The sequence below is a fragment of the Ananas comosus genome, linkage group 18 (genome assembly GCF_001540865.1).
Source record: "Ananas comosus cultivar F153 linkage group 18, ASM154086v1, whole genome shotgun sequence".
NCBI lineage: Eukaryota > Viridiplantae > Streptophyta > Magnoliopsida > Poales > Bromeliaceae > Ananas > Ananas comosus.
The window spans coordinates 8056685-8071628 of NC_033638.1; the positions used below are offsets into that span (position 1 = coordinate 8056685).

Sequence of the window (14944 nt, forward strand, 5' to 3'; positions counted from 1 at the left end):
TTTAATATTTGTAAAATAAATTTAAAATTTGATATTCAAAAAATTAAAATTTGAATTTATAAATTTAGAAAATTTTAAAATTTAAAATTTGACATTTATATTTTGAAATTAAAAAAACTAATTTTTGGTAATTAAAATTTAAAATTCAAATTTTAAATTTTAAAATAAAAATTTGAATATAAATTAAATTATAAAATTTAAAATTTGAATATAAATTAAAATTATAAAATTTAAAATTTCAAATCTATGTTGAAATTTAAAATTTTATGTTGGAATTTAAAAGTTAGAACTTGATGCATATTAGTCCAAGAATGATGAAATTATTTTTTTTTTGTTAGAGCAAATTATAATTTTACTCTATTTTGTGGAGTATAGTTTAAGTATACTTCAAAATTTACGTCATTTTTTTGAAGTGTAGCATATGTTTTTAGGGATATCTAAACGGGCCTTAACCTTTTCGTGCTCTCACCACTGTCCATCAATGCCGTCCATCATGCATCCGCATTCATATCCACCGTCCATCACGGCGTCGCCAAAGATGAACAGTATCCATCATGGTGTCAACGAAGATGAACGGTGCGCGATTCATAGAGAGAGATCTCCCCGTCCCCTTCCACGCCTGTCCCCTCCCCCTTCCGAAACATCGGGCCTCTATAAAACCCGTGAGGGCCCTCCGAGAGTCCGACTCTCCGATCCCCCCACGGGCATGGGCTCTGGATCCGCGAAGTAGTGTTCACTGTGCTAGGGTTTTTGCTCCAGTAGAAGCCGTGGGGGAGAGAGAGGGGAAGAGGGAGAGATCCACCTCATCGTCCCTCGCGAATCCTTTGGCGATCTCTTCTCTCTCGGTCCACTCATGGCGATCGGATCCCTAGTCCCCGGATCGAGAATAGTGGCGATCACTGCTCTCTTCTTCTACCTCGCGATCGTTCTTTTCGCCTCCTCTGCTGCAGCTGATGATATCCATGGCTGCGGCGGATTCGTCGAGGTGAGGCTCTGAATCCTCTGATGCTGTAAATTTAGTGTCGATGAGTTGAATTTAGTGATTTGGGATCTTTGATCAATTGAGCCTGGTTAGATACCCGATTGATTCATTCTTATGCGGGAGCTTGTTGCTTTTATGTTCTATCTTTCTTAAACTTCGGTTTTTCCCAGGCGAGTTCACATTTGGTTAAGTCGAGGAAGGCTTCTGTGAAGTTGGACTACTCAGACATCACGGTATTGTTTTATTTAGCAAAAACTACGATGTTATGCCGATTATGGTGTTCAAATAACTATTGCAACCTACATATGTCTTATCTACTAAGTTCATGTTCAAATTGAACTTGTACACCAGTTCCCTCCTAAGAAAAATATAAAGGAAATAAACGTGATGCGTTGCGTTTTTGGTTTAATGTGGAACCAAGGTTTGCCATGCTGCCGGTGCGGGGCATACTGGTCCGCCACTGGCACGGCACACCATTCAGCATATCTTGGCAGTTGGCATAGACCCTCTTTATATGTCAGCTCCGGATGAGCAGCCCGTTTTCATTGGCACGGGCTACATGGGTGGTATGTGTAGACCACGTCAGACTATGACGACTGGCATGGAAATCCTTCTGTGGAATGTATTAGCTGTTGAAGAATGTTTTAAGCACACAATTTTCTATAGGAACATATGCCTTGTGCCTGAAGCTTATGTTTTTACCATCTGTATATTGACATGTAAATAATATCGACCTCTCTGCAGCATGCTTACATGTACAATCTACATAACATGAAAAAAGAAAGAGCTTGTAAGCAGAGGGGATTCCATGCCTTCTCTCTGAAACTCTTCCGATCGTGATCATCAACTATTTATAATCCTCCATGAATGCTTATGATTGCTTTTGCACTGACACTATATTGTGGAAACTGTTCTATCAAGGTGGTGCTATCTCATATTATTCTGTGCGTCATCTGGTCTTTTGGTTAGCAAATCTAATAGAGCAGTATAATTTAGGTTGAGCTATGCACGACAGATGGATTGGTAAAGGAGAGGACTCAGTGTGCTCCTAATGGTTATTACTTTATCCCAGTATATGACAAGGTACGAATCTACCATTACGCTGCTTTCCTCACTTGTTCTTGATTATGATATCTTGATAGATGTCCTTAAACTCGAGAAACAAAGTGTTAGATATAATAACATCACCAACTTAACACCATGAAAGCTGCATTTGTTGCCTATATGTTGTTATGCCCTAACAATTTTATTGAATTTATATTCATAGTTCTCTATAATCACATTGGATGTTTGAAGAGGGGGAAAAAAAAACTCATTCACTACATTAAAAAGAAAAAGGCCAATTATCTCTGTCGCTGTAATTCAATTTTTTCTCACTTATGAGTAAGACACAAATTTCTTTATGTTAGATGTGTGGAAAGTTTGTGATCTTTTCTTTTTCCCAAGCGTAGACATTCAAAAAGCAAAAGGCCAAGTGTTATCATGTAACTTTGCTGGTGGTTGAGTACGCTAGATGGGTTTCTGGGGTTGTCGACTAGAATAATAGTACTTATGTTATTTTTAATATGTCAAGAATCTGCCAGAATACCTAACTTTCAAGTTGTCTTACCTGTTTGAACTTAGCAGTACTCTTCTTAGTTACTGTCATTCTCTATATTAATTATTTGTCACTATTACAACGTGTTTTGCAGGGTTCTTTTATTCTTAGAGTGAAGGGGCCTAATGGGTGGTCATGGGAGCCAAATAATGTGAGTTGGTATCACAATCTGTTTTCTTGGATTTAACAATGTTTTTTCTATGCAGTGTTCTTAGCTAATAAGTTTCCATTTCCACAAATTTTGGCTGTGGTTGTCAAATTTCAGGTTCCTGTTGTTGTTGATCACAATGGATGCAATGGAAATGCAGATATAAATTTCCGGTTCACAGGGTTGGTTTAGTGTTGCCCTTTTTGCTCATCCTTTTTCTCTGTTTCTTCTGTAGTGGGACCTCACTTCATTTGTAAGCATATGCTGCATGTCTTACTTGTCTCGCTTGGGGCTTTGTATACTTGTAGGTTCATGATATCAGGAAAGGTTGTGGGAGCTGTTGGCGGTGAGAGTTGCTCCTTAAAGGATAGAGGGCCTTCTGGTGTTAAAGTGGAGCTATTATCCCCCTCTGATGATGTTATTGCATCTGTTCTCACGTCAGCAAGAGGGGATTATTCATTCACAAATATACTTCCAGGTTTGGTACTTTCTATGTTTCGTTTAAACTAGAAAAGGAAAAGAAGCTGACAATATATGAAGTAGGTGGGCAAATAAATACATCATTCTGCACATCTATTTGAGTTAATTATTTTTTTTCCTCCATAAGTTTTTAGGTTCCAACTTTGAGCTTATCTTACTGTGTAAAACTGTTGTATCAGGGGCTTGACTTTGTTAATATCTATTACATTCTTAGGGCAATATGTAAATTTCCTTTCCGTATTCTCATGACATTTGATTTATAAATTCATCTTATTGATCTCTTGATTACTTCGCAAAATCATATAGTTATGATTTTCAGATTTCATTTGAGTAAAATCATCTCTTTTTTTTCATAATTGCATTACTAGTTAATTAGAGATATAATATAATCCATAACTGGATCTTTTGTGTTAATTGTTTGCTTTTGAAATATTTCTTTTTTTTTTGGTGAATAGTGGAAGCAATCTATAGTGGGCACTTGGATTCAGTGCAAGTTTCTCTAATTCTCTATTTAATAATGTACCACCATCTCTGAAGGCTGATATGTTGACGGCTGGAGTCAGTTAAATTTGTTATGTTTGTCTTACATTAGGAGTTCTTTCATGAAGGACTCTGTCCGCAGGGGATGAGACCTGAGTAGTTTGAATAATATTGATGTCTCTCCTATAGGGGTTATGATATTTGTTCTTAGGTGTTGCGTAATATTTCATCACAGACGAGCAACGGTATATGAAGATTGCCAACTTACTATAATTCTATTAGCTATCATGCACTAGATTGATTTCCATTTGCCCATTTCTTGTGATGCATGCCTTTTCCGATTGACAATTTTGTGTGCTTCACCTTTTTGTTATCTTGTCCAGGAAAATACAAATTACAGGCTTCCCATCCAGATTTAGAAATTAAGCTTGGAGGGTCACCGGAGGTCTGAGATAATCTGCTGCTGTTTCTTCTACGGAACCATATGATCTTTCCTGTGCACTAAATATTGGTCTATGTAGGTAAATTTGGGCTTTGGAAATGTAGTGGTAGATGATGTCTTCTTTGCAGCTGGCTATGATCTTCATGGTTTTGTAGTTGCACAGGTATCGTAGCAAATAATTGTTCTCAGCATGTTTGCACTGGCATTTTAGTATATTCATTTATATTTATTTGTTCTCTTGTGTTACAACTTCTACTAATATTAGTCTATATGATTGTGACTTAAAATGAAAATGCAATGTCGTTACAGTGGGCTCTAGATTCTACCGTCCCTTGAATTCCTACCTCATTCATGGAGTCGTCAGTGCATTACTAACTTCACAAGCTTCTTAATAGGGCCCGGGTGCATTCTCCTTGCGCACCAGCCTCACATAACCAGTGCTTAACCACTGGCTGAGCACATTATAGGACGATTTGAGTTGGTCATACATGAAAATGATGATGCTTTGCTATGCCTGAAGAAATTTGTTCTAGGTTGGTGGCTAGGTCTATGCGTAAATGCAGAACTCTAGGAAATCATGGCTCTCAAGGTAATGATGCTGAGCTAACTGCACTGGACTCACATAACCAGTGCTTAACCACTGGCTGAGCGCATTATAGAATGATTTGAGTTGGTCATATATGAAAATGATGATGCTTTGCTATGCCTGAAGAAATTTGTTCTAGGTTGGTGGTTAGGTCTATGTGTAAATGCAGAACTCTAGGAAATCATGGCTCTCAAGCTAATGCTGCTGAGCGAACTGCGTTACTGCTGGAATTACCTTGCCAAATGAGATTCGAAGTTGCAAAGCCAATCTTATACATGTCCTCTGCTGTTACTCATACGAGTCAATTTGTACTTGATTTTAAAGAAATTACTATGCATGAGATTTTTATGCTGTTAGACATTAATAGATTTCTCTTGTGGCAGGGGAACCCAATTTTAGGAGTACATATGTATTTGTATTCTGATGATGTGTCAGAGGTGCATTGTCCACAAGGTTCTGGTAATGCCCCTAGGCAAGGTGTTCTTTGTCATGCAGTTACTGATGCGGATGGGAAGTTTACATTTAGATCGATACCTTGTGGTATGTTTTTTCAGTTGCTCATGATTTTGTAGCTCCGCTCATGAATTAGTGTAGCTATAGATTTTTCTATGGGCCTGGATATATATCTATAATTGCGTTTGCTCAGATCGAACTGCTGTTATAAGTTTCTTGTTAGTGTGTTCATTAATTTTATTTCTCTTGGAAAAATCATTTTGAGTTCAATTCTCATGTTATTATTGTTGTGGTGTTTCATAGGCGTCTACGAACTTTTGCCTTACTACAAAGGGGAGAATACAATTTTTGATGTCTCGCCTCCTTTAGCAGTCGTTTCAGTAGAGCACAGTCACTTAAAGGTCCCTCAAAAATTTCAGGTATGGATTATTTATGCTTACATGGCCTTAAAGGATTTTGGAGTAATGTTGTATGCTACGCTTAGATAAGTAATCTAATCCTTTACATCTATTAATCGTATGCCAAGTTTATCTCCACGATTCATTCTTTTGATGCATCCCTGTGGCATTTTTGTTGCTGGGGAGACAATTATAATTTATGAAATCAATGAGTTATTTTTAACGGTTTTATTTATGTGGAGTTAAAAGGCACTCTGTAAATGTCAATCAGCTCAAAACATTGAAATGTTTTTTTTTTTTTTTTTTTTTTTTTTGAGAGATAGGTAGCACGCTACCCGCTTCGTTTATTTCATTTAGAAATAAACTTAACTGGAAATGTGAATCAACTAGGATTCGAACTTGGGTATCGGGTACCAACCACCAAGCCCTTTGCCACTTGCTCTAGGGACGGTCGGTAAAACATTGAAATGTTAGTTTGGTCTGATTGCTGATATTTGGACTATTTGGACTACTCTTTATCTTCCTATGTTCCTGATCACCTTACAAATGAAATGCTTTGTTTCATCCTTAATGAACATAATAATAATAGATGAACTTCTTTGGCTTGCATAGAGGTTGCTAAGTTGAATTTGCTATGTGGAAAAATAGATTTTTGGGTGATATTACAATTCTGATTACTTTTTGTTGTGCCGCCTTTAGTAGAAGATCTATTCCCATAACACTCATCTTTCTCTTCTACCTTAAAATGACATAATATTCAATTTATTTTAATTTTTCTCTCCAGGTTACTGGATTTTCTGTTGGGGGTCGTGTTGTTGACACCAGCGGTACTGGGGTGGAGGGCGTCAAAATTAGGGTTGATGGCCAGCTCAGAGCAATGACAGATAATCTAGGATATTACAAGCTTGATCAGGTATAATCCTATATTGATAACTGGAATACGCTTGCATGGTTTTAATTTTATTATTCATCTGAGAATTAGAAGCATAATATCAGTGAATGTCTTTAGGAAAATAATATCATATTAAAGCAGACCAATCTTTAGATATTTCATTTTATAAATTGTTTTCGCCTTAGTTATATATTATTCTGCTGATGCCTATTATAATCTTAATGCAATGGGAGCTAGGATTTGGAGGATCTTTTTTTCCTTGTTAAACTTCAATTCTTATGTAGTTCATGCTTTTAATCAAATCTAGTGTTTCTTCACGTTGAACCAATGCACCTTCATAATTATATTCTTTGTTGTTTTGCCTTCTATTTTGTTTTTTGTAAGTTGTTCTCTTTATTGTCCTTCTCCTAGGTTACATCCAAGGAGTACTCCATTACAGCTGAGAAGGACCATTACAAGTTCAATAGTCTGGAGAATTTCTTGGTAAGAGTCTAAGAAACAAACCTACTATTATTTTCATTGCAGTCATGAATTATTTTTTACAGCATGCTCTGGTACCACTCGGCATAGTTTATGCTATGCTATAGCACATGCTATGCTGCTGGTCTGTACGTGCGCATTGTGTTGTTCAGCACATTTGTTTCCAATTTGAATTTGGAACTGTGTACATGGATATTTGCTTGTCTGTGACGTTGTATAGTCTACAATGATTGTGAACTGGATGGTTAATGCTTACACAAATAGAGGCTGTAATTTGGAAATTTAAACCATCTGATGTGATATGCATGATCCGAGAGGTTATTTTACAGAAAAATATTTGCATCAAACTAATAACAGACGTTTGTAAAATATTTGCATCACACTATAACAGATGTGTTAAAAAAAGATAAAGCTCTTAAATTTTGAAGTCCAGCTGTTTACTTGAACTCATTCTAAAGTGTGAACTCTTAGGTTACACCTACTGCGCAATTGAATTTTTGTATTATGTTATTTCATAATTATGCTAATGTATCCTCTTCTTCATTACATCGCGATTCACTAACAAAATGGAAATTTATTGTACCTTGTATCTAGGTGCTGCCAAACATGGCTTCCATTGATGACATAAAGGCGGCTTACTATGATTTATGTGGTTCTGTTCGAATTGTTACAGCAAATTCAAAAGCAATGGTAGTTTTCTACTGAAACAAATCCTTTGCTTTGTGGAGATCATTTATAAATTTATATACTTTATATGTTAACTTTGATGATTATGGTAGGTGACATTGACACATGGGCCTGAAAATGTCAAGCCTCAGAAGAAACTAGTAAATGAGAATGGAAGTTTTTGCTTTGAGGTACTTACAGCTCCAATAGCACACTTGCTAATTGCATAATCTACCCACTTCTAGTTGCTTTTTAGTGAATATCTATAGGAGGCATGCTAATGCTGCTATCCATTGTGAATTGAAATATTCTCGGCTTTACTTGATGTTGCCTTTTTAGCATCAGTAGATTCATTGTTTTGCTAGCTTTATTGAAGTAAATCATGATCGGTGTTCAATTCCTATATAGATAAATTTATTTCCTTTGTTGAATAGGGTTACTAACCCTATAGATAAGGTTCTAGCTCAGCTCTATACATGTATGCATGAAGCAATTATCACTACCCTATGATGAACAGTATATACTTAGGAAACAGTATCTTGTTTAAGGTGTGTAGATCACTGGCTTTACTCTCTTCCTGTTTCTATTGAGATGTGAATTATGTATCTCAGCAATTTTTTTTTCCCCCTGTTTATGTAGCTAAATCCAACATTAAAAAGCAGAATGTTGTCACTCTATTTATGGTGAACCTAAAGAAACTGTTAGCTGAAACCAACATTAAATTCCTTTTTAGTTGCAGACCCTTCCTGTTCCCTTGGTAGTGCACAGAAAAGGCAAACTACCCAGTCATTTGTTTTGTAATTTGTCCCTAAGTGCCTTTAAATTAAATTAGAAAGTTTTATTTGCACTAGTCTGGTGTAAATTTGTAACAAAAATTCATGAATATATTTTGCTTTATTTTTCTGAAAGAAAATTGTGAAGCATTGATAAACTCACAGGCAGTAATGTTAGCTCTTCTGTGTTTTTCACTGAGGAAAATAGGGAATATGAATCATTTTTCAATGTATTCCTTTTGTTTTTATCTATTTTTAACTGATAGATGCTAGAACTTGCTTAATTTCTTTTCTTCTGTTGTTCTGAGCAAGTTTTGTTAGTTCTTATAATCTGATACTTCTTGTCACTTTGGCATCTCTTTTCTAACTATCTTGGTTAACCATATTCAACTTCAAATCTTTGTTCCCATGCTGATCAGTTTGTTATCAGTTTGGTGTGGCTATTTTAATGTCTTCTATCATTGCTTCCTTTTTCTCTTCCCATAAATATTGTCAATGTCATTGCCTCATTGGACTAAAATAATGTAGGTTCCAGCTGGTGAATATCGATTGTCTGCATTAGCAGTGGATTCTGAGAGTTCTGGTATGATGATGTTTTCTCCATCATTTGTTGATGTAAAGGTGAATAGCCCTTTGCTTGATGTGGAATTTTTCCAGGTATGCCTGAGGCTTTAACTTTTCAGTCATTTTGTTATGTCGGTCTTTATATTCTTATCCTATCTTTGGATTTTCTCCGGTCATTCAGTCTCAGGTCAATATTGATGGTAAAGTAATTTGCAAGGAGAAATGCAACCCAAATATTTCCCTTTCACTTGTGAGAGTAGCAGGTGAAATCAATCAAGAAAGCAAGACAACCACCTTGAGTCATGAGAGTAGTGACTTTATGTTTACAAAAGTCTTTCCTGGAAAATATCAGCTTGAGGTATATTGCATCTTATAAAGCATTTCAGCTATGAGGATTTGTGTTGTTAGCCCAATGTTATATAGCCAGTTGATCTTGTGTTAGTTTATCCTCCCTTTTTTAATTCAATGTAACTTTAGATCAAGCAAACTCCATCATCCACAAAATCTGAGGATAACTGGTGCTGGGATCAGAAGTCTATTGATTTAGATGTTGGCAGTGAGGATGTGACCGGAATTGTTTTTGTCCAGAAAGGTTATTGGATAGACATAATCTCAACACATGACACAGATGCTTACATTCGCCAATCTGATTCTTCCCAATATGGCTTGCTGATAAAGGTAGCTTCTTTCAATAATGATTGTGTCCAAGATGCTTGTCTACTGCTTTATATTATACTAACATTCACGTGGAAAAATCTGCTTGACTTTCTGATACTGATGTGCAGCAAGGACCACAAAGAATTTGCGTAGAGAATCCTGGGAAGCATGAGCTTCATTTTGTTCACTCTTGCATTTCCTTTGGTACGCCGTCAATAGAATTTGATACCTTGAATCAAATGGTAAGGCATTTTTTTGAGTTTCATCCGCTTCTTTATCTTTGTCGGGTTTGCAGTATTGCATCCTGTTTACTTTCTAACACTACTTTGTTCCTGTAGCCTATTTATCTCAGTGGAAAGAAATATCTTGTTAAAGGAGAAATTCATGTGGATTCTAGCTTGCATCGTGACGCAGTTGACTTATCCGAATATGTTGTTGTTGATGCATTTAAGAGAGACGGAAGTTTTATAGAGACAATCTCTACTAGGTTTGCTTTGGATAAGAGCGACCAAAATGGCATGGTCGTATATGAATACTCAACCTGGGCTGATCTTGGAGGAGACTTCATTTTTGTCCCACGGGATTCCAGGTAGATAATCAGTTCATAGCATCATAAAAAAGCATGTTTTTTTTCTTTTTGTGTGTGTGTGTGTGTGTGTGTGTGTGTGTGTGTGTGTTGCTCCAGTCACTTTTTAATTATTTTACTCTGCTTAATCGTTCTGACTTTATTAGTCAGTACATGTGGATGACTATGTCTTAAATCTTACATGTAAATATGGAGAGGTATCTTTTCACCGACTTTGCGTATGTCTATATATATTGGTTGGGCTTCTACGCCCTTATTTTTCAACTAAGATTTTGCGAGAACAATGACAAAATGAAACAAAATGGCTTCAGTGCCAACTTATTGGAGTCTGCTGCATAGTTCTGATATTAGGATTTCATGAAAAGTTTTCCCAAGCTGTCTAATTTGTCTTCCTATTATCCTCTTTTAAATGCATTCCAGAACATTCAGGTTCATGGCCAGTATGCAGCTGCCATTGTTCCTAATCTTGCTTCAATGGATGTGAAGAATGTGTTAATTAATAGCTAAATGATGGTATATGGCTGATGTAAGGTTATATTTTCAAAGTCTTACCTGCTTCTTCAATTGCAGTACTAGAAGGGAGAAGAAGATCCTATTTTATCCTACACAGCGCCAGGTAAGGTTTCCGATGCTTGTTTCTTCCTACATTTCACATGGCATGTTCATTATTTCTGATATTTACTTATATTGACAGTCGTCGGTTACCATCAGCGGATGTCAGGATACCATCCCTGCTATTGTTGGTAGAGTTGGTTTATACCTTGAAGGTTCTGTGTCTCCAGCCCTATCTGGCGTCAGTATCAGGGTTATAGCAACAGAAAAAAGCACTTACGCTCCTTTAGATAAAGGAGGCTTAGCACTTCAGATGGAGACTAGCTCTGATGGTTCATTTTCTGCCGGCCCTTTATATGATGATATAAGTTACAATATTGAAGCTTCCAAGGTTAGTACTTAATTGAATGTTATGTTTTGGTAAAGTTGATTGCTCAGATATATATTAAAGGGACTCTGTGAAAAGATGAATATCTATTAATGCTAAAAAGTTGGTGCATAATGCATGTACGAGTCACTTCAGCAAGTTTTTAACACTGTTATTGGCCTTGTCATTTTGTCTGTCATGCAATGCCAAGTTTTCTTAGTCATTATTATGTCGTTTATTATCTGATACCTTTTCAATGATATGCAGCCAGGTTATCATATCAAACAAGCAGGGCCGAATTCTTTTACTTGTCAGAAACTTGGTCAGATTTTGGTTCGCATCTATGGTGAAAAAGAAGGTGATTTACTTCCATCTGTATTGTTATCCTTGAGTGGTGAAGATGGTTACAGGAAGAACTCAGTTAGTGGTGCCAGTGGCCCTTTCTCATTTGATAACTTATTTCCTGGAAGTTTCTATCTCCGCCCACTACTAAAGGTGCTTATACCTTCTCTACTTTATCCTGAAATATGTTTGCTAGAAGTTTGATAGACTGATATTGCATATCTGAATGAAAAAACCCTGCTTTTATTTAACCGCTCAATTAGCCCTTTCTTTTAGGTTCTAGTTCTGCTTGCCTAAATATACTTTTTCAAGCAACTTTGTTAGTTCTGAAAATTCTTTAGACATGCAGATATCAGGAGCTTCCTTTGTAATTTATAAGTAGATTTGCATTTCAGATATGACAAATAGAAGTATGTAAATTATTTAAAAAGTGAATCATTTTCTTTATATCTTGCTTGCCTAAATTGGCGAGTGTCGTTAAGTTCTATTTTATGTGGTACTGTGTTTGATGAACCTCTCTACTTTCCTTCCATAGGAGTATTCCTTTTCCCCGGCAGCAGTTGCAATAGATTTAGAATCTGGAGAGTCTAGAGTTGTTGATTTCCGAGCAACTCGTGTTGCTTACAGGTTTGTAGATTTTGTCATCAATGTGGTTTACAACTTTTATCATGCAAATATGAACATACATGAAACTAAATTACATCATTTATTTTGTTTTTGGACAGTGCCATGGGCTCTGTGACATTACTTTCTGGTGTACCAAAGGAAGGTGTATTTGTTGAAGCACGGTCAGAAACCAAAGGATTTTATGAGGAGGCAACAACTGATAATTTAGGAAACTTTCGTCTCAGAGGACTTCTCCCTGATACAACTTATTTAATTAGAGCTGTGGCTAAGGAAAACCTTGGAGCTGTGGCCATTGAACGTGCTTCTCCAGAATATGTTGCTGTCAATGTAAGTTGCTTCCCTAATTAATTTTTGTGGGTTTGTATGAGTGGATATTCTCTTGGGCTGGAAAACACCGTCTGCCAATTATTTTGTTTTAAATAGGCATAGCATCAAACTGGCAACTGTATTATTTGGATTTAATTGTTTTAATTATGAACAAAACGTTTGCGACTAGGAACTGTTCGATAAATGTCATTGATTGAATTGATGAGCAGGATTAATTGCATTGGAAAATAGAAGAAATCATATCATTGCATGCCGTACTCCGTAAGAGGATATTTGAACATAATGTTTGGAGAGTTAACAACTAGAACTTACCTTCAATCAACTTATTTGCTCTTTTATGTGGTACGATGCTCTCTCACCATGATTGGTTATTTGTGGTCATTTACATCACTAATTGTTGTTCAGCAAGCATGCATTAATTTCTCTCTGCTTCATTGTTTAGAAATCTTGTATGCTTGAGCTGCTTATACTAGTAGTTATTGTCATCAGCATGCTTTTTGGCACCTTTTTTTTTTCCCCAATTTTCCAAATCTTATGTTCTTTTTTTTATATAGAAGTTTCAAACCTAAGAATTTCTGTTCTCATTGTTAGGTTGGTTCTGAAGATATCAAAGGTGTGGACTTCGTTGTGTTTGAGCAACCGGAAATTACCATTTTAAGTGGCCATGTTGAAGGAAGCGACCTTGATGTATTGCGGCCACATTTATCCGTTGAAATCCGATCATCCAATGACCCATCTAAGATACAGTCGGTCATTCCTTTGCCACTGTCATCCTACTTCGAAGTACGTGATTTGCCCAAGGGTAAGCACCTTGTCCGGCTTCAATCCCGGCCTCCATCAAATACTCACATTTTTGAATCGGAGATAGTCGAAGTCGACTTGGAAAAGCAGGAATTCATGTAGGCCCTCTGAAGTATAAAACTGGGGAACACCATCACAAGCAGGTAATTTCCATTTTCTATTTGTATTTTCCCTATGAAGTTGCATGTCGACTTAAGCTAATCTGTATGCTGATCTTGAGTCCTTAGATTTCCTTTTCTTGTTTCTAATAATTTCCTTCTTCTGTCAAGAAAATTAATGTTCCCTAACTGTTCATCAGCAGTCGATGTGTCATTGGGTAACTGTATTTTTTGGAGAAAACAAATAATGAATAAATATAAGAATTTTATACTTTTTTTTCTGTCTGAGGATTTGTTTGGTATAGTATCTACGCAATGACAAAGAAAATCATCAAACTAGATAAGGTTTGTCTTTTGAATTGGCATTTCTTTGTACAGTTACAAAATTCTCCTTGAAATTTGCAGGAATTGACACCTGCACCAGTTTTCCCTCTTATCGTAGGAGTTTCTGTTATCCTTCTCTTCCTCAGTATGCCAAGGTTAGTCAATATTGGATATGCTTGCTATTTCCATCTGCTTCTCTTTTTTTCTTTTTCTTTTAACTTTTTTGCTCTGTCTTGTGTATGGAGGGTTTACTTTGATATTTGCTTCTACAGATTGAAGGACTTGTACCAAGTGGCCGTAGGAATGGCTCCATTAGGTTCAAATACCATCCCTGGTAAAAAGGAGCCACGGAAGATGGTTTTGCGAAAGAGAGCATAGTGAGTTGTCTCCTCGAAATGATCCAGTTGTTCTAATGACTTTATAACTCTTATCTCTGTATCATCTAGCAATAGAGTTTATATTTTTCCTACTCATTTCGAATCCAGGGTTTGTACTATTATCATGACCTGTAAATTTTGATCCAATTTCTCCTTTTAGTAGCTTGAGACCATGTATAGTCGACTTCCATTGCTAATTTTGTTGCTTTTAACCGATCACACGGTGGATTTTGGAACTCGCTGATGAAAGTTACAGGAATGTTGTAGACATTTGCCGGGCAATGTGATCACTTATTTTTGAGAAATGCCGACAGTGCATCCTCTTTGGGATGTAATCCATACATCATTGATGTTGCAAGTGGGGAAATTCCACCTTAAGGATTGTAGTGTGTGATTTATTTATATCGACTTTGGGGTGGATAGATAGGATTTCTCTTTAATTTTTTGGTTCTTGTTCTGGTTTTGGTTCTGTGCTTTCATGCAAGGTTGAGTATTTGAGGAACAGTATTTGAATATATAAATTTGTTGAAAATTTTGCTATCTAGTCCCTCAGTTTTCCAAAATTTCTTGCTATCGGGTACCATCGGATCCGTATCCCTCGTAATCTTGTAGAGCGGTCTGTGTCTTCCTGAGGAGGAATTCTACACTGTCATACTTGCACCACGTCGTAAATAATAAGCCATTCACATTTCTTCTTTTCAAACAAAAGTACAATAAAAATATTTTTTTACAATTATGATGGGACATGTATTCCTAAAAGAAAATATTTGATTGATTTGTTACGCCATGTCATCAATATATTCGTTACATTCTAAAATTTTTCCTTCCTGAGGAAAGCATAAATCTGCTGCATTCTCCAAAGAGCGTTGCCACTTGTACATCTAAAATGGAGTAATTTTATATATCCTCATCCAAACGCTGTTTAAAATTTAAAAAGGCTCAATT

At 36.3% G+C, this 14944-nt stretch overlaps 1 protein-coding gene across 1 annotated transcript; it reads left to right on the forward strand.

Annotated features, from left to right (window-relative positions):
* Positions 664 to 14377, forward strand: LOC109724009 (nodal modulator 1-like). Its single transcript, XM_020252593.1, is given in 28 exon segments — positions 664 to 985; positions 1153 to 1215; positions 1979 to 2065; positions 2674 to 2730; positions 2845 to 2909; positions 3036 to 3205; positions 4071 to 4132; positions 4209 to 4292; positions 5099 to 5255; positions 5472 to 5587; positions 6351 to 6479; positions 6870 to 6941; positions 7533 to 7628; positions 7718 to 7795; positions 8906 to 9034; positions 9123 to 9299; positions 9419 to 9619; positions 9727 to 9840; positions 9937 to 10187; positions 10755 to 10800; positions 10879 to 11127; positions 11371 to 11598; positions 11981 to 12072; positions 12171 to 12399; positions 12991 to 13282; positions 13285 to 13343; positions 13704 to 13777; positions 13895 to 14377. Coding segments are annotated over 28 exon segments (3615 nt in total). The 5' UTR covers positions 664 to 853; the 3' UTR covers positions 14001 to 14377.